We start from the raw sequence: 26,279 nt of genomic DNA, 5'->3' as shown, positions 1-26,279 counted from the left end.
GAGGCAGTAGATTTAACACTGAGAGGAACTACTTCTCACAGAGGGAGGTGAATTTGTGGAACTCGCTGCGGTGCATTTGTTAAGTGGTTTCAGGGAGATGGGTGTATTTCTGATATAAAAATGGGTTAAAGGGATATGGAGAACAGGTAGGGAGGTGGATTTGAGACCAGAGGGAGATTAGCCATCATCCGGTTGAATGGCGGAGCAGGCTCAAAGGGCTGAATTTGCCGATTTCTGCTGCTAATTCCTCTGTTCCGTTCCCGTGTTCCTGGAGACGATAAGGGGGGAGAAAGAGAAATGAGAAGATGTGATGTAGAATGATCTGTCCACCAGCTGATGGCGATATTGTTCAACTTTTGTTATAAAGAGAGGTTGGATAGACTAGGACATTTTTCTCTGGAGCGTAGGAGGCTGAGATGTGATCTTATAGAGATCTATAAAATAATGAGGGGCACTGATCAGCGAGATAGTCAATATCTTTTCCCAAAGGTAGGGGAGTCTAAAACTAGAGGGCATAGATTTAAGGTGAGAGGGGAGAGATACAGAAGTGTTCAGAGGAGCAATTGTTTTCGTAGTAAGAAGTCTGACAACACCAGGTTTAAGTCCAACCAATTTATTTGATAGTAAACTCACAAGCTTTTGGGGTTTGGCCCTTCGTCAGGTGAATGGAGAGTTCTGGTCTCAGACAGAGCACATGAAGCACAGACAGTTTACACATTACTGATTAGAATGCGAGTCTTTACACCTAACCTGCTATTCAAGTCTTAAAGTGGTCGACAATGTGAGTGGAAAGAGCATTAGGCACAGGTTAAAGAGATGTGTATTGTCTCCAGACAGTACAGTAAGTGAGGTTTTGCAAACCCAGGCAAGTCACGGGGGTTACAGATAGTGCGACATGAACCCAAGATCCCTGTTGAGACCGTCCTCATGTGTGTGGAACTTGGCTATCAGTCTCTGCTCAGCGACTCTGCACTGCCGTGTGTCGTGAAGGCCACCTTGGAGAATGCTTACCCGAAGGTCAGAGGCCGAATGCCCGTGACCGGGTCTCAACCGGGATCTTGGGTTCATGTTGCACTATCTGTAACCTCCATGGTGACTGGTGCACAAGGACACCCAGGCCCCGCTGCATACTCCCCTCTCCCAATTTATAGCCATTCAGGAAGTAATTTATTAACAGCAGGCTTTGTCTGTATAGAGTGCAAGAAACCATACTTTTCATTGTATCCCAATACATGCGAGAATAATTAATCAAATCAGATGATTAGATGTCAAAAGTTCATTCAAACTGGTGGGTTCAAAGGACCATTTGAATCAGGAATGTGAGGGAGAGAGTGAATGGGGTGTAGGGAGGGAATTCAGGAGTAAGGGGCCCAGGTAAAGTAAAGTTTATTTATTAGTCAATAGTAAGGCTTATATTAATACTGCAATGAAGTTAGTATGAAAATCTCCTAGTTGCCACACTCCGGTGCCTGTTTGGCTACAATGAGGGATAATCATGCATCTTAAACTGCACGTCTTTCAGACTGTGGGAGGAAACCAGAGCACCTGGAGGAAACCCACACAGGCACGAGGAGAACATGCAGACTCCACGCAGACAGTGACCCAAGACGAGAATCGAACCCAGGTCCCTAGCACTGTGAGGCAGCACTGCTAACCACTGGGCTACAGAGCTGTCCCCTGGGGACATGGCCACCAATGGTGGAGCCATTAAAATCCTGAATGTTCGAGATACCAGAATTAGGGAAGTATTGCTCCAGGGGTTGAGAGACATGGGAGAGTCACAGGGATAGGGAGGAGCGAGGCTATGGAGGGCTTTGAACATGAGGGTGAAGAATTTCAATATTGAGGCATTGCCAGACTGGGTGCCAGGGGTGAGAGGTGAAAACGCACCAAGATTTAATTAGACTGGATCTGAGGCCCCACCCAGGAAGCGGGCACCCCAGTACCTGGCAGGAATACTTGGCAACCAAGTCGTGGCAGGTGGCTCCATTCTGACAGGGATCGGGTTGGCATTCGTCAATCTCCCTCTCACAGTAGCTGCCCTCGAAGCCAGCTGGGCACTGGCAGTAATGGGAGTTCCCCGCGTCGATACATTGCCCACCATGCTGGCATAACTGTGTGGCGTTCACCCCTGGTGGAGAGAAATGGACAGATTCAGAGAAAACATCTCCACATCAGTCAGTGCGCCAATGTGCGTCTTAACAGTGAACAGAGTCCTAGTAATTAAACCAGAGGGTAAATAGCAGCACTGAGCATAAGACACAGGGGCAGAAGTAGGCCATTTGGCCCATCGAGTCTGCTCTGCCAATCATAGAATCGTAGAATCACTATGGTACAGAAGGAGGACATTCAGCCCATCGAGTCTGCATTGACCGTAATCCCACCCAAGCCCCATTCCCATAACCCCACACATTTACCGTGCTAATCCGCCGACACTAAGGGGCAATTTAGCATGGCCAATCAACCTAACCCGCACGCACACCCTTGGAGTGCGGGAGAAAACTGGAGCACCCGAAGGAAATCCACGCAGACACGGGGAGAACATGCAAACTCCACATAGACAGTGACCCGAGGCCGGAATTGAACCCAGGTCCCTGGCGCTGTGAGGCAGCAATGCTAATCCAAAGGATCTCATTCAACAAAATCATGATTGGTCTGATGTGATAATCCTCAATTCCACTTTCCCGTCTTATCCCCATCACCTTCCATTCCCTTACTGATTAAAAATCTGTCTTTTTCAGCCTTGAACAAAGACACAGCCTCTCTAGCTCACTGCAGTAAAGAATTCCACAGATTCACTGATAGAAACATAAAAACTAGAAGCAGGAGGAGGCCATTCAGGCCTTCTAGCCTGCCCCACCATTCATTTTGATCATGGCTGATCATCAAATTCAATATCCTGATCCCACCTTCCCTCCCATATCCCCTGATCCCTTTAGCTCCAAGAGCTATATCTAATTTCTTCTTGAAATCAGACATTTGGGCCTCAGCTACTTTCTGTGGTGGTGAATTCCACACATTTACCACCCTCTGGGTGAAGAAATTTCTCCTCACCTCAATCCTAAAAGGTTTACCCCTTATCCTCAAACTATGACCCCCTAGTTCTGGACTCAACCCACCACTGGGGACATTCTTTCTGAATCTACCCTGTTCCAACCCTGTTAGAATTTTATAAGGTTTTATGAGATCCCCTCTCACTTTTCTAAATGCCAGTGAATATAATCCTCACCAACTTAGTCTCTCCTCACATGACAGACCTGCCATCCCAAGAATCAGTTTGGTAAACCTTCGCTGCACTCCCTCTATAGCAAGGACATCCTTCCTCGGATAATGACACCAAAACTGCGCACAATACTCCAGGCGTGGCCTCACCAATGCCCTATACAATTGCGGCAAAACACCCCTATTCCTATACACTCCCCTCTGAGAGAAAAAATTCCTCCGCATCTCAGTCATAAATGGGTGACCTGGGGACATCACCACTTAGAAGTTCCCCTCCAAGCTACCCACCATTCAGGCTTGGAAATAGATCGGCCGTTCCTTCATTGTCACTGGGTCAAAATCAAGGAGCTTCCTCCCTAACAGCACTGTGGGTGTACCCACACCTCAGGGGCTGCAGTGATTCAAGAAGGCAGCTCACCACCTCCTTCTGAACAACAATTACTTTTTATTTGTGTCACAAGTAGGTTTACATTAACAACGCAATGAAGTTACTGTGAAAATTCCCTAGTTGCCACTCTCAGGCGCCTGTTTGGGTAACACTGAGGGAGAATTTAGCACGGCCAATGCACCCTAACCAACATGTCTTTCGGACTGTGGGAGGAAACTGGAGCACCTGGAGGAAACCCACGCAGACCTGGGGAGAACGTGCAAACTCTGCACACACAGTGACCCAAGCTGGGAATTGAACCCGGGTCCCTGGCACTGTGAGGCAGCAGTGCTAACCACTGTGCCACCATGCCACCCATGGGATTAGGGATGGGCAACAAATGCTGGCCTATCCAGCGACACCCACATCCCATAAAAATGATTTTGTAAAGAAGTTTTTCACAAGTCCAGCGGCTTAAAAGTAAAAGCTGGAGCCAGGAAGCAACTTAAAGTTTAAATAAAAAACGAGAAAACAGGGTGTGAAAAGCATTGAAAACTCCCAGAGCGAACCCTAAGTTAGAAAAAATCCCCTCTTTGGCGGGCAGGATAAAAGGCTGAAATTGTCATTTTAAAAGCTCTCTAGGCTGAAAGGAAATATCTTCAAACATGCTCATTTTAAGTAAGATTTAAGCTTCAGACCCAGTGCGGCACAGTACAGAATAAAGGCTGGAACACTGCATTGATACACCTGTCACAAAACGCACCTACAGAGCTTCTCTTTCAAAAATCCGCCCAGCAACAGGAGCTCGGAAAGAAAAACAGGGGGAAGCCAACTGTATCCCAGCAACTACAGTGAAAAATATATTGCTATATTCCCTCTTAAACAGGGAACGGCACTTAAAGCAGCGACCACAAGAGATAAGCAGCTCTGGACAGGAGAAGGGAACCCAGATACTGGACAACTCTCAATAAAGGACCATCGTCAACAGAATACCTCAGAGTGAAGACACAGGTTTCAGCATGTCCACTACCACTCTCACCAACTTTCACAGGTAGAAAGCATCCTTTCTACTTGCATCACAAAACAATTCCGGCCTCGGGTCACTGTCTATGTGGAGTTTGCATGTTCTCCCCGTGTCCGCGTGGTTTTCCTTCGGGTGCTCCGGTTTCCTCCCACACTCCAAAGGTGTGCGTGCGGGTTAGGTTGATTGGCCATGCTAAATTGCCCCTTAGTGTCAGAGGGATTAGCAGGGTAAATGTGTGGGGTTACGGGAATGGGGCTTGGGTGGGATTACGGTCAATGCTCCTGCTCTGACCCAGACTGCAAGAAACTATAAAAGGGTCGTGAATGTAGCCCAGTCCATCACTCAAACCAACCTCCCATCTCTTGTCCCTGTCTACACTTCCCGCTGCCTCGGCAAAGCAGCCAGCATAATTAAGGACCCCATGAATCCCACACATTCTCTCTTCCACCTTCTTCCATTGGGGAAAAAAATACCAAAGTCTGAGGACATGCACCAACCGACTCAAAAACAGTATCTTCCTACTGCCATCAAACTACTGAATGGACCTACTGAAATTAAGCTGATTGAGGAGTCGGAGCCTTGATCGAGTTTAGGATGATGAGAGGGGATCTAATTGAATCTTATAGAATACTGAGAGGCCTGGATGGACTAGAGGTGGAGAGGATGTTTCCAGTCGTGGGAGAGGCTAAAACTCGAGGGTGCAACCTCAGAGTGAAGGGATGCTCCTTTAAAACTTTAGCCAGAGGGTGGTGAATCTGTGGAACTCATTGCTGCAGAGGGCTGGGGAAGCCAGATCATTGAGTGTCTTAAAGACAGAGATAGATAGGTTCTTGATCAATAAGCGGATCAAAGGGAGAAGGCAGGAGAATGGGGATGAGAACCATATCAGCCATGATTGAATGGCGGAGCGGGCTCAATGGGCTGAATGGTCTAATTCTGCTCCTGTATCTTATGGTCTTTCTCTGCATCCTAGCTATGACTGTAACACTACATTCTGCACCCTTTCCTTTCCTCCTCTATGAATGGTATGCTTTGTCTGTGTTGCGTGCAAGAAATAATACTATTCACTGTATGCCAATACATGTGACAATAACACATCAAATCAAATCAAAATCAAAGAGGACCCCAGAGAGGAGGCAACAAAGAGCTGAAAGAGAAGGCAATAGAATGCCCCAGAAAGAGGGCAACAAAAGGCCCCAAAGGGAGGCCAAAGAAAGACCCCAGTGTGGGCAACAAAACACCCAAGAGTGAGAACAATGGAAGATGCCAGAGGGAGGGCACCAAATGTCCTCAGCAGGAGAATGAGAGAGTTACAAAACGGAAATAAGTCAGCACTTCGTCAGAGACAAACCGAGGTATAGAGAACTGTCAAGACCTCAGACCACTTGAATTCAAAGTCAGAGATTTGATGTGGCGGGAGCTGGGATAAGGATTAAAAAAAAATGTACAGTGATGGGAAGTAGGAAATTTTTTTTGAAAAGAAAGAAAGATGTGAAAATCGTTCTAATGTGAAGGCAGTTGGCAGAGCAACGGGAGACTGGAGAATAACACCACCCACATGTATGATGTATGCAGTCACATGGTAAGAGACTGAGAGAACAGTTTAGCAGCAACAGCCTGTAAGCAAGCAGCGAGTCTGCATGGTGGAGAACCACAAGGCATAACCATACCATCGAGCTATAACTAGTTAGAGCAAAGCCGTGTTTTATTTGAAGGCAGTCTACTCTCTTACCCAACATGTTGGCCTGAATTCTCTGGGCCACTCACACTGGCAGGATTCTCCGGTCCGCCCAGCAACAAGCACCCCCCACCCCCCGCCCACGAGTATCCCGCCGGTGTAGGGTAACGTCAGTGGGAATTCCCATTGACAGCAGCGGGATCAGAGAATCCCACTGCTCGCAAACAATACACCACCTCTCTCCGGCGGGAATCATGGGGCTCGGAGAACTCACTCGATGCCCGTATTCTTAACATTGAAACATTCTTCGTGTTGAAATAAGCAAAATACAGCGGTACAATACAGTGCCAGAGAGTATGGTGGAGGAATATTCCATCACTCTTATTCCAAATCTCCAAAATAGAATTGCTACAGTGCCATTTGGCCCATCCAATCTGCACCGACAACAATCCCAATCAGGCCCTATCCCCGTAACCATGGTATTTACCCTAGCTTGTTTCCCTGACATTACGGGGCAATTTAGCATGGCCAATCCACCTAACCCACATAACGTTAGACCGTAGGGGGAAACTGGAGCACCCAGAGGAAACCCACACAGACACAGGGAGAATGTGCAGGCTCCACATGTACACTCAAGGCCAGAATTAAGCCTGGGTCCCTGGCACTGTGAGGCAGCAGTGCTGAAAGCTGTGCTACCCTACCATCACCTTTCTATTTTTCAACCAACCCTCAACGCCAGCCCAATCACCTTCAACTATCTTTCACCCAATCCCCAACCCCAGTCCACTCTCCCTACCTTTAACCCTAACACAGTCCACTTCTCTCTCTCTTCTATCTTGTATCCAAAGTATGACAGCCGCCCAGTGCTGGCCCCAAGTGATGTGGCCCAGTTTCCTGTCTCTTATTGAACCTTCTTGATTCTGTTCATCTTCTCTCGAGCGAGTATTCAGAGCCTTTTTCAATCTTGCTTGTCCTCCTCTACAAACATCCAGGCATTGTGCTATTTTGGGATTAAATACAATCCTGAGGCCAATGTTTCCCTGGGTGCCTTAACCATGTAACATCATGCCATAACCATGCCAATGCACAACCAATCAAAATCCTCCTGCCAATCAATCAGCATCCCCTTCCTCAAGCAGCATAAAAATTGTTGTTCCCTTTGAATTTGGCATTCTTGCCGCTTGGCCCTGATGAGTACAGGACGCAAAGTTTCAACAGCATGTGTCTTTTTTTTAACCAGCAACACACCATTGCGTCGCAGCCCACAGCAGATTGAGAAGAAACAGCTGGGGGTTTAACCATCCCAGCCCCTTACCACGTTTGCCAGCAGCAATCTCGCAGGACACCTTTGGTACGTCACAGTAAAGACCTGACCAGCCCATCTTGCACTCGCAGTGGAAGGTCGTGTTCACCTGTTCACACTTGCCACCGTTCTTACACACGGGTTTGGCACACCAGTTTATCAGAGTCTATAGGTGGAAGAAAGGAACTGTGAGAGGCAGGGTGAAAGGTGAAGGTTCATGTGGTTCAGGGCAGAGACCGAAGCCAAGACTCAACGCAGCTGCAGTATTGACATTTGCATGTCCCCCACCTCTCGCCCCCGACCTCCATCTTGTTAGCCCCAAAATGGCACCATGCCTCCCAACAACATGACTCCCTATTGGCCAACACCATTGAAGGGAAGTGATGACAATTCGTCAGTAAGGGGGCGCGATGGCCTAGTGGTTTTATCACGAGACTATTAACCCAGAAACTCAGCTAATGTTCTGGGGACCAGGTTCGAATCCAGCCATGGCACATGGTGGAATTCGAATTCAATAAAAAAATTTGTAATTAAGAATTTACTAATCACCATTGTTGATTGTGGGAAAAACCCATCTGACCCTCATTTAGGGAAGGAAATCTGCCATCCTTACCCCGTCTGGCCTTTGTGTGACTCCAGAGCCACAACAATGTGGTTGACTTTCAAGGGCAATTAGGGATGGGCAATAAATGCTGGCCAGCCAGTGACACCCATATCCCACAGAAGAATAAGAAAAAAAGGTCAGGAAACAATTTGTTAACACCAAAATTGGCCTTTTAAAAAGCTGCGGGTCATTGGAGGCTGAGGCTGGAGGAATCCCAGAAGCTACAATCATGATGATTGTCAGAGGGAGATGAGGAGAATTTTGCCGTTTTTTTGCAACGAAGTGAGTTGTTGTGATCAGGAAGACATTGTCATAAAGGGCAGTGGAAGCGGACTCAACAGGCCATTCAAATGGATAAAAGTGCAAACTATTAAATCAAACGTTATTTATTAGTGTCACACAAGTAGGCTTACATTAACACTGCAATGAAGTAACTGTGGGAGGAAACTGGAACGCCTCAGCTTGACAGAGGTAAAGATTACCCTCGATCAGCTCTGTCGACTTCTCTCATCATTTTAAACATCTTGGTCACTTGACCCAGTTGATCGACTGCACCCCAAGCTCTGTTTGTACACACTCAGTCATGTACAGGTTCGAGGGATCCACAAGACAAGGGCTGATCTCAGACAGGGAGTCCTCCATGCCTCAGAAGCAGAGAGAGGTGGCTGTGCAAGTTAGGTGGATTGGCCATGCTAAATTACCCCTTAGTGTCCAAAGATATGTAGATTTGGTGGATTGGCCATGCTAAATTGTCCATCAGTGTCCAAAGATATGTAGGTTAGGTGGATTGGCCTTGCTAAATTGCTCCTTAGTGTCCTGAGATGTGCAGGTTAGGTGGATTAGTCTTGGTAATTGTGTCAAGTTACAGGGATGGGCATGGTCTTGGGTATGATGCTCTTTTAGAGAGTCAGTGCAGACTCGAAGGGCCGAATGGTCACCTTCTGCAGTGCAAGGATTCTCTCCTTGGAAGTGGATGCTAGCTTTAGTGCATCACTTGGTGCGGGAAGAGAACTGGAAATGGAAGGCTCAGATGGACAGGTTATTGTAGGTTTGGGTGTCAAAGTCTGCGAAGTAACAGCAGGAAAACTGGTTAAATGGTCTGATTGGTGAGAGGACACAGGGCTGAGGATGAATCAGGGGAGTATTCGGAAAACAAGCAGTATTGGGATAACGTGCTGAGACTGTGCTCATGAAGGTGCACTCATGAAGGAAGCAGCAACCTTTCTCTGACTGATAACCTGATGCGATGTCGCCCCTGCCCGCGCTCCCCACCCTCCCCCCACTGCCCCCGTCCTTCCCATTAGAGGCGGGGCCCTCGTTTTGCTCCCTGTCTCCGCGAGTGACCCAGGGCTTGCTGACGCCTGGTGATAGCAGAGAACTGGAAGGGCTCCGCCAAACAGGATATGGAAGCTGTGCATGGGAGAGAGCGAGCTGTGAGGAAAGGTTATTCGGAAGCTGCAAATGTTTCCTTTTGAACTTAGGTGACATCAGGTTTCTGAGGCTATGGGAGGATTTGACAGGACTTTCCCAGGGAAACGCTTCACTGAAAATAAGGTTTGAAATATCAGAGGGTGAGTGAGCAGTTCAAAGTGAGAATACAAGGTGCGCATTCATTATAGAGTCCCTATAGTGCAGAAGGAGGCCATTCTGCCTGTCGAGTCTGTACTGACTCAGCGACATGGCATCCCATCCGTAACTGCACAAATTTAGCCCGCTAATTCCCCAAACCTACACATTTTGGGACACTAAGGGGCAATTTAGACACAGGATGAATGGGCAAACTCCACTGTCACCCAAGGTTGGCATTGAACCCAGGTCCCTGGTGCTGTGAGGCAGCTGTGCTAACCACCGTGCCACCTCAAATGACAAATTGATAAGTGAAAATCATGTAGATTAACCTTCAATAAGACCATGAAGCGATGTTTAAAAACAAAATTGTAATTATCTGTGGGACGTGGGCGTCGCTGGCTGGGCCAGCATTTATTGGCCATCCCTAGTTGCCCGAGGGCAGTTGAGAGTCAACCACGTTGCTGTGGCTCTGGAATCAGATGTAGGCCAGACCAGGTAAGGATGGCAGATTTCCTTCCCTAAAGGGACATTAGTGAACCAGATGGGTTTTTCCGACAATCAGCAATGGTTTCACGGTCATCAGGAGGTTCTTAATTCCTGATTTTTTTATTGAATTCAAATTCCACCAATTGTCATGGCGGGATTCGAACCCAGAAGCTTCTGGATTAAGGGTCTAGTGATAATACCACTAGGTTATGACCTCCCCCAAATAGTGTATAATTAATGCATTCTCACAATTCAATCTCAAATTCTGATGATTTATATTACACGCTGTCAGACACAACAGTCAGAGAAGGCCGTAAGCTCTGCAAGTGTGCAAAGGCTGTGAGATTGTGATCAGAGCCCAGAGCAACCGCGATCTTATTGAATTCTGGAGGGCAGGGCAGGGGGAACACTCAGAGGTCATTTGTCCAGGGCGGAACACCATGGGGCAGCCTCAGGCTAAGGGTTCAGTCATGTTAGACCGAATTGAGGGGTAACTTCTTCATTCAGGGGGTTCTGAATGATTGTTTATTTACTAGTGTGACCAGCATTAACACTGCAATGAAGTTACTGTGAAAATCCCCTAGTTGGCACACTCAGTGTTCGGGTGCACTGAGGGAGAATTTAGTACGGCCAATGCACCTAACCAGCAAGTCTTTCGGATTGTGAGAAGAAACCGGAGCACCCGGAGAAAACCCACATATACACAGGGAGAATGTGCAGATTCCACACAGGCAGTGACCCAGGCCGGGAATCAAACCCAGGTCCCATTATGAGTGCAATCCAGAGAGCTGGAGAACAATAGCCGCCAAGTGTCTTTAAGACTGAGATTGAAAAAGCATCGGGCAGGCGGTGTAGAGAGCAAGGGGTGAGGTGGAGTTCTGATCAGCGATGGTCAAATTGAATGGGATGCCACCCTGGGATGGCACGATGGCACAGTGGGTTAGCACTGCTGCCTCACAGCTCTAGGGACCCAGGTTCAATTCCCAGCTTGTGTCACCGTCTGTGTGGAATTTGCACATTCTCACCGTGTCTGCGTGGGTTTCCTCTGGGTGCTCCGGCTTCCTCCCCCACTCCAAAGTTGTGATGGTTAGGTGGATTGACCATGCTAAATTGCCCAGGGGACTAGCTAGGATAAAGCCGTGGTGTTATGGGAATAGGGCTTGAGTTGGATTGTGGTTGGTACAGACTAGATGGGCCGAATGGCCTACTTCTTCACCGGAGGGATTCTATGAATTCCAAACTAGGCTCGAGGGGCTGAACTGCCACCTCTTGTTCCTCATACTCCAACCCCCTGAGGATAATTCTGCTTCCTATCCCATCTGATCCTCCATTCCCTGTGTTGTCTGGTTACCTGGCAACTGTTGCCTGTGTAGCCCTGAGCGCAGGAACACTTGTAGGTCCCGTAGCCGTCCTGGCAGGTGCCTCCATTCAGGCAGGGCTGCGAGTCGCACTCATTTATTTCCTGCTGGCAATAGTGACCAGCGAACCCGGCCGGGCATTGGCAGGAGAAGTTGGCGACTTGGTCGACACATGTCCCTCCATTCAAACAGGAGCTGTGGAACAAGGGAAAATAGCTCAGGATAGGGAAGGGTTAAGGTGCTTAGCGCACAAGCCTGGACTCTGACAAGGCTTTAGTACAAATTAAATACCATTCGGCCCAGGTCAACATTAGCAAAATTCATCACAAACTTGCAAAACAGAAGCAGCAGTGGGCCTTTCGGCCCTGCTCCAACATTCGATAAGATCACCGCTGATCTGGTTGTGTTTCAAGTTCCACAGTTCCATCTATCCCCATCACCTTTGTCTTCTTTGCCCAACAGGAAAATGGTAGCGCCTCTGTGGGCAGCACGGTGGCACAGTGGTTAGCGCTGCTGGCTCACAGTGCCAAGGACCCGGGTTCCAACCTGGCCTTGGGTGATTGCGTGGAGTTTACTCGTTCTCACTATGTGTGCATAGGTTTCCTTTGGGTGCTCCAAAGATGTGCAGGTTAGTTGGATTGACCATACTAAATTGCCTCTCAATGTCCAAAGATATGCAGGTTAGGTAGATTGGCCATGCTAAATTGCCTCTTAGTGTCCAAAGCTGTGTAGGTTAGGTGAATTGGCCATGCTAAATTACTGCTTAGCGTTCAAAGAAGTGCAAGTTAAGTGGATTGGCCATGCTAAATTGCCCCTTAGCGTCCAAAGACGTACAGGTTAAGTGGATTGACCATGCTAAATTGCCCATTAGTGTCCAAAGCGATGTAAATTAGGTGGATTGGCCATGGGAAATTGCCCCTTGGTGTCCAGAGATGTTCAGGTTAAGTGGCTTGACCATGCTAAATACGTAGGGTTAAGGCGATAACAGATGTTGTGCATCTACAACTTTCTGAATCAGAGGAAAGCATGCTGCCTTTGCAGGCATGATCAACATTACATAGAGGATCTGACATGGTTAACACTGATATGACCAATGAATGGCCTCCATCCAAATGATTGGGACCAATTTAACCTAAACCACCTCCTTACCCTCTTGCTGGTTATGTTTTGCGATTTATTGGTTTACCTCAGAGGTGACACTTGTTTCTACAAAGGCAATAGGAAGATTCTGCACCTGTGCTTATCCTGACTCCAGCTTTGAGTAGCTCCTCTGTTTAATTTTGCTCTGGATCAACACACAGACTTAACCAATCAAGCATAGTTAGCATAGATCAGTTACCCAACCAACATAATCGAACACTGAGCTATTGAACACTACACTGTCCATTGGGAAAACAATGGGATCAAGATCAAAATTGTGACTGGGTTTTACTCTCCAGTCAAAGTAATATTGGATAGGGTAACACTGATACCTTATTTCTTAGATTCCCATTTGATCATTTGGACTAAAATTGGGCCGTGGGTCTAAATCTTTATTTCATTTTTCCAGCATTTGCAGTTTTATTTATATTTTCTTCTTCCAAACATTCCTGGAAATTGAAGGTGTTTAAGGTGGAGGGCACTCGGATCTCAGAGCAATAGAATCCCTACAGTGTAGAAAGAGACCATTCGGCCCACTGAGTCTGTATCGTCTTTCTGAAAGAACTTCCCCTCTGCAGGCCCTCTCCTCCTCCCGTTCACCTTAACTCTACGTACTTAGCATGGTCAAGCCACTAAGGGCTGATAGCACTGAGGGAATGCTGCACTGTCACATGGAAATCTCGGGTGGGGCGGTGGCACTGTTGCCTCACAGCGCCAGGGACTCGGGTTCAATTTTCAGCTTGGGTGACTGTCTGTGTGGAGTTTGCATGTTCTCCCCATGTCTGTGTGGGTTTCCTCCAAGTGCTCCGGTTTCCTCCCCACAATCCAAAGATGTACAGGTTCGGCTGATTGGCCATGCTGAATTGCATCTTAGTGACAAGGGGGTTAGCAGGGTAAATATGTGGTGTTATGGGAATAGGGCGTGGGTGGGATTGTTGATGGTGCAGGCTCAATGGGCTGAATGGCCTCCTTCTGCACTGTAGGAATTCAATGATTCCTTTCGTCATGACAACACCTCAGCCAATTAGTGTCAACTTGCTGACCAATCAGCACTCTTTTACCCTGCAGTATAAATTGTTGGGGTGGTTGATCTTTGAAATTTGGAGTTCTAGCATTTGTCCTGATGAGTACGATATGAAAAAACATGCTGTCTCTCTCTCTTTAGCAACAGTCACATTCTGCGATTCAACATTACACCAGTCATTACAGCGATAAAGAAATTACTTTATCGGCTGTGAGGTGTTTTGGAACATTCTGGAAAGGGTGCGGCAGAAAAGAAAGGTTATTTTCCCTTTGGCCCGGTCTCAGCCCCGGGCCTTAGTGACGCCGGTTGTTCACTATCCCTACCTGGGAGTGCATTCCAGAATGTCGTTCTCACAGTGGGTCCCATCATACCCCAGTGGGCAACTGCAGGTATATCCGTTCACGTAATCATTGCAGATTGCCCCGTTCCAGCATGGGCCACTGCTGCATTCATTCACATCGTCCTGGCAACGCTCGCCGGCGAAGCCCGCCGGGCACGAACAGTTGAAGGAATCTACCCCGTCCTCACAGGAGCCGCCATTGAGGCACTGGTCTGGAGAAAAGCACATGTGGACATTACACCTCATTGCATGCAGTCTCCCCTCCCACTCTACTACAAACCACCCTCCCACTGTTATCCCATTAAACTGGCTCAATACACCTTGCTGTAAGTCATGTTCTGCTGAAAAACTGCTGTAAAGGACATGCCCCTGTCTACACATCAAAGGAGATGTTCAAGAGCATTGACCTGGAGTCATAGCTAGGGTGCAGAGAAAGGTCAACTTAGTGCGAGGTAGGTCCGTTCAAAGGTCTGATGGCAGCAGGGAAGAAGCTGTTTTTGAGTCGGTTGGTACGTGACCTCAGACTTGTGTATCTTTTTCCCCGTCGGAAGAAGGTGGAGGAGAGAATGTCTGGGATGTGTGGGGTCCTTGATTATGCTGGCTGCTTTTCCAAGGCAGTGGGAAGTGTAGACAGAGTCAATGGGTGGGAGGCTGGTTTGCGTGACGGACTGGGCTTCATTCACAACCCTTTGCCATTCCTGTGCTCTTGGTCGGAGCAGGAGCCATTCCAAGCTGTGACACAACCAGAAAGAATGCTTTCGATGGCACGTCTGTAAAAGTTGGTGAGAGTCGTAGCAGACATGCCAAATGTCCGTAGCATCCTGAGAAAGGAGAGGCATTGGTGGGTATTCTTAACTATAGCATCAGTGTTGGTGATCTGGAACCTAAAAACTTGAAGCTCTCGACCGTTCCCACTTCACAAACATAGGAAGACAGGGAAAATGAAGTGGAAATAGCAGAGGCACTGCTTCTTCCCACAGTCCAAAGATGTTTGGGTTAGGTGGATTGGCCGTGCTAAATTGCCCCTTAGTGTCTGGGGACTAGCTTGGGTAAGTAAGTGGATAGGGTCTGGGTGAGATTGTTGTTGTTGCAGGCTTGATGGGCCGATTGGCCTCCTTCTGCACTGTAGGGACTCTATGATTCTAAATAGACAGTTTGGACAATCACCAGGTGAGGGTGGGGTTAGGGAGAAGAGGAGGGTAGAGCAGGGTGATTAACAGGGAAAGAGGCAGTTGAGAGGGAAGGAAGTGGGGACTGTGCGGAATAACTGGGTGTTCAGTCCCATTCTCAGGTCCTGTAATAAGTCCTCAGATGAGTCCCTTCACCAAAATCCCTTTATATACAAGTCTGACAGCAGCGTACAGAATGCTCTCAGTTAGCAGTCTACACTAGGGGTCCCAGAGGAACTGGCACGCCTGGTTAAATACAGAGCAAGAGGTTCGCTGATTGGCCCCACAATTTGGCCTTTAATCAGGGAGTTCATTGTCTAAGAGGCCCAGCTCAATTGCCTGATTAAAGTCACTGCAGGTCTGTAATGTAAGTCTTGTGGGTAAGTGGGGGAAACCGGAAGGAGAGTTGATTTGTGCTACTTGAGTACTGCAGTCTGTTCCACTGACCATTCAGCCCCGGGATAGAACGTGGTATCTGATACCGGAGGGAGGGAGAAAGAGAGGGAAGGAGGAAGAAGAGAACACTGAAAGGAGGGAAGAGAGGAATCCCGATCACTTACTGGGTGAACAGTCATCGATGTCGACATCGCACAGCTGGCCGGTGTAGCCCGCTTGGCATTTGCAGAAGTGCCCACCTTCAGAGTTCAGGCACTCCCCTTGGTTGAGGCAGGGGTTAGAGATACACTCATCAACATCATCCTCACAAACCTGCCCTGCAGGGAAAAATTAGGAAAAACTGCATGAGTGCTTTGTTGGCCACTGCACATTGCATTTCCGCCCTCCACTGTCTGCCTCTCCACAAGTCCTCTTAGTAGACTCCAAAATAATGGTGAGATTATTCCGTATCTGCTTAGCATCATCACAGCTAAGACCAATTGCTGCATCTCCACTGTTACCCCAACCGGAATCAGCTAATTCCCCAAAACTAGGCAGCACGGTGGCACAACGGTTAGCACTGCTGCCTCACAGCGCCAAGGGCCCAGGTTCAATTCCGGCCTCAGGTCACTGTCTGTGAGGAGTTTCCACGTTCTCCCCGTGTCTGCGTGGGTTTCCTCCCACAATCCAGAGGTGTGCTGGTTAAGTGGATTGACCATGCTAAATTATCCTTAGTGTCAGGGGGGATTAGTAGAGTAAATATGTGGGGTTATGGGAATAGGGCGTGGGTGGGATTGTGGTTGGTGTAGATTCGAAGGGCCAAATGGCCACCTTCTGCATTGTAGGGATTCTATGATTCTATTCTATGATTCTAGAGACAGACCTGACACATTGAGTGGCACAGTGGTTAGCACTGCTGCCTCACAGCTCCAGGGACCTGGGTTCGATTCTGGCCTTGGGTCACAGTCTTTGTGAAGTCTGCACATTCTCCCCGTGTCAGCGTGGGTTTCTTCCAGGTGCACTGGTTCCTCCCCCAGTCCAAAAGATGTGCGGGTTAGGCGGATTGGCCATGGTAAATTGTCCTGTGTCATCCCAAGATGCGCAGGTTAGGGGATGCGTAGGGTAAATATGTGGGAGTATGGGATAGGACCTGGGTAAGATGCTCTGTCAGAGAGTCGATGCAGACACAATGGGCCAAATGGCCTCTTTCTGCACCGTAAGGTTCCCCTGATTCAAAGCTAGAATGTTCACCCGCACTTCATGTTCAACATCTGACGTTGTTTGGAAGACAAATAATCATGCTTAACAACCTCCAAATGATCATAACCATCTCACTTCTTCGTTCAACTAGAAGGGAAAAAAGGGCAGGATTTTCCGCTGCCTCTGCATGGCATGCTTTTGGGCAGTGGAGGCGGCTCACTGGTGTCGGCACAGACAGTGACTGAAGTCAGGAATCAAACCCAGGTCCCTGGTGCCGCGTGGCAGCAGCGCTAACATTGCCCTTGAACTGAATGGCTCACTAGGTCATTTTAGAGGGCAACTGCGAATCAACCACATTGCTGTGGCTCTGGAGTCTCATGTAGGCCAGACCAGATAAGGGCGGCAGATTTCCTTCCCTAAAGGAACTCAGTGAACCAGGTAGATTTTTCCGACAGTGGTTTCATGGCCATCGGTCGATTTTTAATTCCAAACATTTTTTGTTGAATTGAAATTCCACCAAATGCCGTGGCGGGTCGGAGCCAGGGAAAGATTGCAGATGTAGAGGAATCTGGGTGTCCTCTACATGAATCACCCAAGGATTAGCCTGCAGGGAGAGCGAGTGAGTGACTACGAAAGAAAATGATATGTTGGCACTTACTGTAAGAGGAATATAAAAGTCGACAAGTTTGAGCGGAGCTGCACAGAGAATCCATAAGACAATGTCTGCAGTACGGTGCAGAGTTTTTATTTGAAAAAGGATATCATTGTGTCAGAAACAATTCAGAGAATGTTTGCACAACTCCTTCACACAATGAAAGGATTACCTTATGAGGACAGGTCAAAGGGTTCAACCTGCACCCACTGGAGTTTAGAAAATGATCTCATTGAAACATATCAGATCAGGAGGGGATTTGAATAGGAAGATACTGGAAGAAAGTTTCCTCTTCTGGCTGAGTCTTGAACTAGGCGACATAGTTTCAGAATAACATGACAGAGATGAGAATTATTTCTCTCGAGAGGGTCATTACTATGTGAAATTCTCCTTCCCACAGAAAGTGGAGGTGTGACATTGAATTCTATACGGCTAAATTGGATAGATTTTTAATTTTCCATATGTTGCTGTACCTGTCCTGGGAGTGTTTGATGGGGACAGTGTAGAGGGAGCTTTACTCTGTATCTAACCCCGTGCTGTACCTGTCCTGGGAGTGTTTGATGGGAACAGTGTAGAGGGAGATTTATTCTGTATCTAACCCCGTGCTGTACCTGTCCTGGGAGTGTTTGATGGGGACAGTGTAGAGGCAGCTTTACTCTGTATCTAACCCCGTGCTGTACCTGTCCTGGGAGTGTTTGATGGGGACAGTGTAGAGCATAAGAACATAAGAAATAGGAGCAGGAGTAGGCCATCTAGCCCCTCGAGCCTGCCCCGCCATTCAATAAGATCATGGCTGATCTGTCGTGGCTCAGTTCCACATTCCCACCCTCTCCCCATAACCCTTAATCTCCTTGCCTATCAAAAACCTATCAAGCCGTGTCTTAAAAATATCGAGCGAGGCAGCCTCCACCACTTCAACGGGCAGAGAATTCCAGAGATTCACCACCCTTTGAGTGAAGAAGTTCCTTCTCAACTCCGTTCTAAACTGCACACACCCCTTTATCCTGAGGCTGTGCCCCCTAGTCCTACTGTCCTTTCTGAGCGGGAAGAGCCTTTCCACCTCTATCCTATCCATCCCATTCAACATCTTATACATCTCAATGAGATCTCCCCTCATTCTTCTAAACTCTAACGAGTACAAGCCTCGTTTATTCAGCCTCTCCTCGTAGTTCAACCCCCTCAACTCCGGAATCAGCCTAGTAAACCTCCTCTGCACTCCCTCCAAGGCCAAAATATCCTTGCGTAAGTGCGGCGACCAAAACTGCACACAGTACTCCAGCTGCGGCCTCACCAGTGCCCTATATAGCCGCAGCAAGACCTCCCTACTTTTATATTCAATCCCCCTCGCTATGAAGGCCAGCATCCCATTCGCCTTCCTGACCACCTGCTGCACCTGCAGGCTGGGTTTTTGCGACTCATGCACAAGGACCCCGAGGTCCCTCTGCACCGTCGCATGCTGCAGTTTTTCGCCATGTAAGTAATAGTCCTTCCTACCATTCTTCCTACCAAAGTGGACAACCTGACATTTGCCAACATTAAATTAATTTGCCAGTTCCTGGCCCATTCGCCCAGCCTATCTAGATCCTTCTGCAGACTCTCCACACCCTCCGCACAATTTGCCGTTCCACCAATCTTGGTGTCATCAGCAAATTTCGACACCCTACACTCGGTTCCCTCCTCCAGATCATCTATATAAATGGTGAATAGCTGAGGCCCCAGCACCGACCCTTGGGGCACCCCACTAGTCACCAACCGCCAATCCGAATAGCACCCACTAACCCCCACTCTCTGCCTCCTATTTGACAGCCAATCCTCTATCCACGCTAACACCCTACCCCCAACTCCATGCCCCCTTAGCTTCTGCAATAACCTCTTGTGAGGTACTCTGTATCTAACCCCATGCTGTACCTATCCTGGGAGTGTTTGATGGGGACAGTGTAGAGGGAGCTTTACTCTGTATCTAACCCCGTGCTGTACCTGTCCTGGGAGTGTTTGATGGGGACAGTAGAGGGAGATCTACTTTGTATCTAACCCCATGCTGTACCTGTCCTGGGAGTGTTTGATCGGGACAGTGTTGAGGCAGCTTTACTCTGTATCTAAACCCTATCCTTCTTTTCTTTTTTGGGACGCATTTCCTGAATTGAGGTAAATAATATTATCAGATTACCTGAATATCTACGTAGCATTAGGATTAAATTTGTCCTGGATGTTTAAAATGCTGGGAGTGGTAGCTTGAGTCACTGCCAGTGCTGTCCCTTTGTGAGTTCCTCATGAACTTGTAGGTTTTACCATATGAAGGATTGACAATAAACCAGGTACACTGAGGGCTAAAAGAAACAGAACAAGCTGCCGTGTGATCAATGATATTGTGATCTTTTCTTTCTTGGCATGAGGAGGATGCTTTTATGAGGAGCCACTACATTGGCTTCCCCCAGCGCTACCTGGTGATTACCGGATCGAGAACGGATTCACATGAACTGTAAAATCTCTCACCGTTCCAACCAGCTGGACAAACACAAGAGAATGCCTGGTAGTCCACTGATTCATTACATGTGCCACCATTTTTGCAAGGGTTCTTAGCACAAGGCGCCAGTAGTGTTTCGCAGTGGGTACCTGTGAGCAGAAAAGGTTTGAGAGGATGAATGAACTGAAGGAAATATTCATAGAATCCCTATAGTACAGAAGGAGGCCATTCAGCCCATCAAACCTGCACCATCAACAATCCCACCCACGTCCTATCCTATCCCCATAACCCCGCATATTTACTCTCCCAATCTCCCTGGCATTAAGGGGCAATTTAGCATGGCCGATGTACCTATCCCCATATACTTAGCCTAGCTAGTCCCCCTGACACTAAGGAGCAATTTAACATGGCCAATCCACCTTACCCGCACATCTTTGGACTGCGGGAGGAAACCAGAGCACCCGGAGGAAACCCACGCAGACATGGGGAAAATGTGCAAACTCCACACAGTCACCTGAAGCCAGAATTGAATCCAGGTCCCTGGCGCTGAGAGACAACAATGGTAGCCACTGTGTCTTTGAGCCACTCTATAGAATTATAGAATCCTACAGTGCAAAAGGAGGCCATTTGGTCATCGAGGCTGCACCGACCACAATCCCACCCAGGCCCTATCGATATAACCCCATGCCTTTACTCTAGCTGGTCCCCCTGACATTTATCATGGCCAATCCATCTAACCCACACATCTTTGGAATGTGGGAGGAAACCGGAGCACCCGGAGGAAACCCACACAGATACGGGGAGAACAGTCAGTGATCCAAGGAGGGAATTGAACCCGGCTCCCTGGTGCTGTGAGGCAGCAGTGCTAACCACCACGCCACCGTGCCACTATTATAAGAGAAAATCCCATACCATCACGCTGAGGAATGATAGAATGATGGACACTCGAACATCAAGATCAGCCTCAGCAGAGGGCTGCAATATTACAAAATCTGCCCCAGAATAGGATCTGCCCCATCACAGAATCCCCCATCCCATTTAATTCACAATGATATCGGAGCGAGGCAACTTCTTGCGAGCTGTCCCCAGTACGCCCTCTAATTCTATATTTTACTCTTCTCTTATGCTTTTAAAATTGAATTCCAACTCCTCTAAACTCTCTAACAATGCTCTTTTTAAATCTCTTACCCCACATTAAGCTGATCTTTCTCTTCACCTTATCTGTAACTGCAACACTATATTCTGCACCCTCTCCTTTCCTTCTCCTATGTACTCTATGAACAGCATGTTTTGTCTAAGTCAAATCAAATCAAATCAAATCATGCACAGGATCCCATTCAGAGAATCTCTCCATTCACAAAGTCCTCATCCTATTCACGGAATCCCCCCAGTCTCATTCACACGACAATAACCCCTCCCCACACCCGTCAGAGCCGTCAAATGGACTTTGAGTGCCTGGATTAATCCACTCCAAATTAACTCCAAAGATGTGTGGGTTAGGTGGATTGGCCATGCTAAATTGACCCGAGTGTGAGGGGTTAGCAGGGTAAATGAGTGGGGTTACGGGCATAGGGCCTGGGTGGGATTGTGGTTGGTGCAGACTCGATGGGCCGAATGGCCTCCTTCTGCACTGGGTGATCATCCAGTCGGTTAATCAATTCTGTAGAGTAGAATGTATATAATCGCCAAAGGCGAGTTCTTCCCCATGTTGAGGGAATTACAATTTCCTAAATGCTCATTAGAAATGCTCATTAGATGGTTGGTTTTTAGGACCTGATGGGCAACTGGACAAATACGCACAGACGGCAACGCTTCCCTCACCCTCTACCACCCCCACATCCCAGCTCCTGTCTGCATGGAACCACACCTTACAAGGTGTTGTTACCCCTGTGAAGTTATGGAAGCCAGTTAGGGTGGCACAACGGCACAAGGGCGGCATGGTGGCACAGTGGTTAGCACTGCTGCCTCACAGTGCCAGGGACCTGGGTTTGAATCCTGGCTTGGGTCACTGCCTGTGTGGAGTTTGCACGTTCTCCCTCATGAAAGTGGAAGTGCTCCAGTTGCCTTCCACAGTCCAAAAGATGTGCTAGTTAGGTGCACTGGCCGTGCTAAATTCTCCCTCCGTGTACCCGAACAGGCACCGGAGTGCGGCGACTGGGGGATTTCATTGTAAATTCATTGCGGTGTTAATGTAAACCTGCTTGTGACACAAATATATAAGCATAAAACTGAAAAGCATCAGACAGTGACTGATCATGCTCTCCTCTATACACCATCTGAAGCACTGCGCTACCTGTGTAGGGAAGCTCGCACTGGCACAGGTAGCTGGCAATACCATCCATGCAACGGCCCTTGTTCAAACAGGGGTTGGGAAGGCAGTCATCTTGATTCATCTGGCAGTTCTGACCTAGTGCGGTGGAAACACACCAAAAGAGTTAGTGAAGGATCATTACCTGGGTGCCAAGCTGGCAATGCCATCCTTCTCTCATTGAGGGCACTTCCACGCTCAATGTTCTCCGGCCACTTGCGACCTTATCTCTTCCACGGCTCTCCCAACACGTAAGAGGATAGTTATATATTGTGATAGTTATATATTGCACTGGCAAAGAATCATAGAATCCTGACAGTGCAGAAAGAGGCCATTCAGCCCATCGGGTCTGCACTGACCACAATCCCACCCAAGCCCTATCCCAGTAACTCCAGGTATTCACCCTGCTAATCCCCCTGACACTGAAGAGAAATTTAACATGGCCAATCCATCTAACCCGCACATCTTTGGAGTGTGGGAGAAAATCAGAGCATCCGGAGGAAACCCACGCAGACACACAGAGAGAATGAGCAAATTCTGCACAGATAGTTATCCGAGGTCGGAATTGAACCTGGGTACCTGGCGCTGCGTTGGTCTGAAGGATGAACCAGTTTCAAATTGTTGCACGTCTTATGGAGTGATATTCTCCCAGGGCAGGTACACCATGGGGTTAGATACAGAGTAGAGCTCCCTCTACACTGTCCCATCAAACACTCCCAGGACAGGTACAGCACAGGGTTAGATACAGAGTAAAGCTCCCTCTACACTGTCCCCATCAAACACTCCCAGGACAGGTACACCATGGGGTTAGATACAGAGTAAAGCTCTCTCTACATTGTCCCATCAAACACTCCCAGGACAGGTACAGCACAGGGTTAGATACAGAGTAAAGCTCCCTCTACACTGTCCCATCAAACACTGGTCATGATGTGGGTATGCCGGCGTTGGACTGGCGTAAACACAGTAAAAAGTCTGACAACACCACGTTTTAGTCCAACCGATTTATTTGATAATAGACTCACAAGCTTTTGAGGTTTCCCTGGGAAACTTTTTACCATCAAACACTCCCAGGACAGGTATAGCACGGGGTTAAATGCAGAATAAAACTGAACGCATGTTAAATGTTAAATAAAGCTGCTTCTGTAATTCTTTATATAAATAAGGTCTACTTGATGACATAATGCCCTCAGGAGATGATACTGAGGTTAGTTTATTAAGACTTGAAATGCCAGATGCTGGAACAGCATCCCTCATCTCCCTTCCTTTTCCTTTGCTTCCTCCTCAAACCTCCCCTCACCTCCTTTTATCCCAATATCCGGGGATGGTTTGGCCTTGTGGTATTGTCACCAGACTATTAATCCAGGAACTCAGCTAATGTTCTGGGGACCCGGGTTCGAATCCCTCCACGACTATTTCACTTATGTCCTTTAGGGAAGGAAGTCTGCCATCCTTACCTGGTCTGGCCTACATGTGATTCCCAACCCACAGCAACGTGGTTGACAATGTGGAAGGGACAGCACAGTGGCAAAGTGGTTAGCACTGCTGTCTCACAGTGCCAGGGACCTGGGTTTGATTCCTAGCCCGTGTCATTGTCTCTGCGAAGTTTGCACATTCTCCCCGTGTCTGCGTGGGCTTCCTCCGGGTGCTCCAGTTTCCACCCACAGTCCAAAATATTGGATTGGCCGTGCTAAGTTCTCATTCGGTGTACCCGAACAGGTGCCGGAGTGTAGCGTCTAGGAGATTTTCACAGCAACTTCATTGGAGCATTAATGTAAGCCTACTTGTGGCACTAACGAAATAAACTTAAAGTTAAAAGCTTAAAAACATAAAAGCTTAAACTTAAAACTTAACTCTCAACTACCCTCTGAAATGGTCTAGCGAGCCATTCAGTTCAAGGTGTCTAGAGATGGACAGTAAATGGGGCCCAACCAGCAACACCCATGTGCCAAGAATGAATGAAAAAAATCTTCCTTCTCGCTCCCCTGCCTTTATCTTTAAGAGATTGCGAATTCCTGCAATCCCACTGTCTACACCAAGCCCCACTTTTACCTTTGAAACCCCTTGGACAGAGGCAGTCGTAGCCATTGACCCGATCCTGACACGTCCCACCGTGTGCACAGGGATGCGACTCACATTCATTGACATCTGTTTGGCACGTGATGCCTGCCCAGCCTGACTGGCAAATGCACGTAAACCTGGAGAAGATAAGTCAACAACTGTTGGCATCAATGAGGAACAATATGGCGTCTTGGCGAGAACTGAGTCTCCTATTCCTGGTGTTTCACCCAGATATCCTCAGGAGCAAACAGAGCTGGGTGCCTATTTATGCCAGTGAGATTCTCCGGTCCTACTGGCAGCGCACCCCTGCCCGCAGCTTTCCGCAGCACCGCCCCCCACCACCACCCCCGGTATGGGGTGACATCAATTGACAGTGGCAAGACCAGAAAAACCCACCAGTGGGAAACACACGGCTGGGAGGCCAGTGAATCTCGTCCAATGATTGCTCAACGTACAATAGACTTCAGTATCTCCTAGGTTAGGAAGGTCCTAGAAAGGCTCCTCCCCAGCCTTTGATGTACGTGCAGAAGTGACTGAGGATATAGTCATTCGGTAGAACAGACCATAAGGATTGATGAAAAAAGGGGCATGTTGTCGAAGTTTTTCATCTTGGACTCATCAGGACAGCTCACAAGATAGGTCAGCAGCAAAGGAAACAACAACTAATACTGCATGAGAAGAGAGTGTTGGTTGCTTGATTGATGAAGGCATTGCCATGGAGACTGCAGCAGAGAATGTAACTGCACATGCCAACTTGTCTTACTGGGAGAATCATAACTGCCTTGTTAAGGTTAGCGGGTCCCTGACAGTGCTCCTTCGCTTTGGTAGAGGAGTGTGATAGGGCGACCCCTCATCTGGCCAATTGTATTCAATTTGTGTAGAACCATTCCTGTGCCTCCTGCGGAGGCCGGGCATTGGGGTGGTCCTGTCGGCTTATGCCGATGATGTGCTCCTCGTGTTCAGGGACCCGGCTGACCTGCGGAAGATGCGTGAGTGCCAGGCCGTGTACTCCACCACGTCCTCTGCCAGGATCAACTGGACTAAGAGGTTACAGTGAAAACCCCTAGTCACTACACTCCGGTGCCAGTTTAGGTACACTGAGGGAGAATTTAGCATGGCCAATTCACCTAACCAGCACATCTTTCGGACTGTGGGAGGAAACCGGAGCACCTGGAGGAAACCCACGCAGACACAGGAAGAATGTGCAGACTCCTCACAGACAGTGACCTGAGCCGGGAATCGAATTCGGGACATTGGCACTGTGAGGCAGCAGTACTAGCCATTGTGCCACCCTTGCGATTATGGATGGGCAACAAATGCTGAAGTATCTAAACACTGTGCCACCATGCTCTAACAGATAGATGCCTACCCACCCTTGTGGCTAAAGGCTCATTGGGGGATCTGGGAAAAAGTGGTTTTCACCCAGAGGGTGGTGGGAGTCTCGAACTCACTGCTGGAAAAGCTGGTGGAGCAGAGACTCTCATAACATTTAAGAATGTTATGAGAGTCTCTGCCTCCACCAGCCTTTCTCATTTAAGAAGCACTTAGATGTGTACTTGAAATTGTAAGGTATATAAGGTGAAATAACTTCTCAATAGACTGGGGTCCCTTCATCAGATTCCCCTTATTTACAAACCTATCACCACTCCTAAGAGTGCTTCAGGTACAGTCAGAATCCGAAGTGTCAGTAGCCTGGACACATCTTTCTCTCTCTCTCTCTCTCTATATATATATATAAATATATATATATATAAAGAGAGAGAGAGAGAGAGAGAGAGAGAGAGCGTCTTAGAGTATGAGCTCCCTGATTGGACAGGCAATCGTTACCTCAATCAGGGAGCTCATACTCAACCTCATGGGCCTCACTGAAGTCACTACACAAAGCTGCTGACCAAATGCTGGAAAATGGGATGAGAATGGTTTGCCTTTAGTCCGCAC

At 48.0% G+C, this 26,279-nt stretch overlaps 1 protein-coding gene across 1 annotated transcript in view; it reads right to left on the bottom strand.

The window, feature by feature from the left end:
• Positions 1-26,279, bottom strand: part of LOC145348686 (uncharacterized) — a 119,989-nt gene that overhangs the window by 36,403 nt on the left and 57,307 nt on the right. The window contains exons 14-21 of the mRNA XM_080196844.1: positions 24,333-24,478; positions 22,269-22,382; positions 20,005-20,124; positions 15,845-15,997; positions 14,099-14,327; positions 11,605-11,806; positions 7,607-7,760; positions 1,947-2,131 (exon numbers count right to left, since the gene is read on the bottom strand). Coding sequence (XP_080052970.1) covers positions 1,947-2,131; positions 7,607-7,760; positions 11,605-11,806; positions 14,099-14,327; positions 15,845-15,997; positions 20,005-20,124; positions 22,269-22,382; positions 24,333-24,478 — 1,303 coding nt within the window. The remainder of the gene's footprint in view (positions 1-1,946; positions 2,132-7,606; positions 7,761-11,604; positions 11,807-14,098; positions 14,328-15,844; positions 15,998-20,004; positions 20,125-22,268; positions 22,383-24,332; positions 24,479-26,279) is intronic.

Source organism: Carcharhinus amblyrhynchos, chromosome 9 (assembly GCF_965287045.1).
Source record: "Carcharhinus amblyrhynchos chromosome 9, sCarAmb.v2.hapA, whole genome shotgun sequence".
In the NCBI taxonomy this organism is placed as follows: Eukaryota; Metazoa; Chordata; class Chondrichthyes; order Carcharhiniformes; family Carcharhinidae; genus Carcharhinus; species Carcharhinus amblyrhynchos.
Note: the sequence above shows the minus strand (reverse complement) of the source record. Positions and strands in the feature narration are given on the sequence as shown.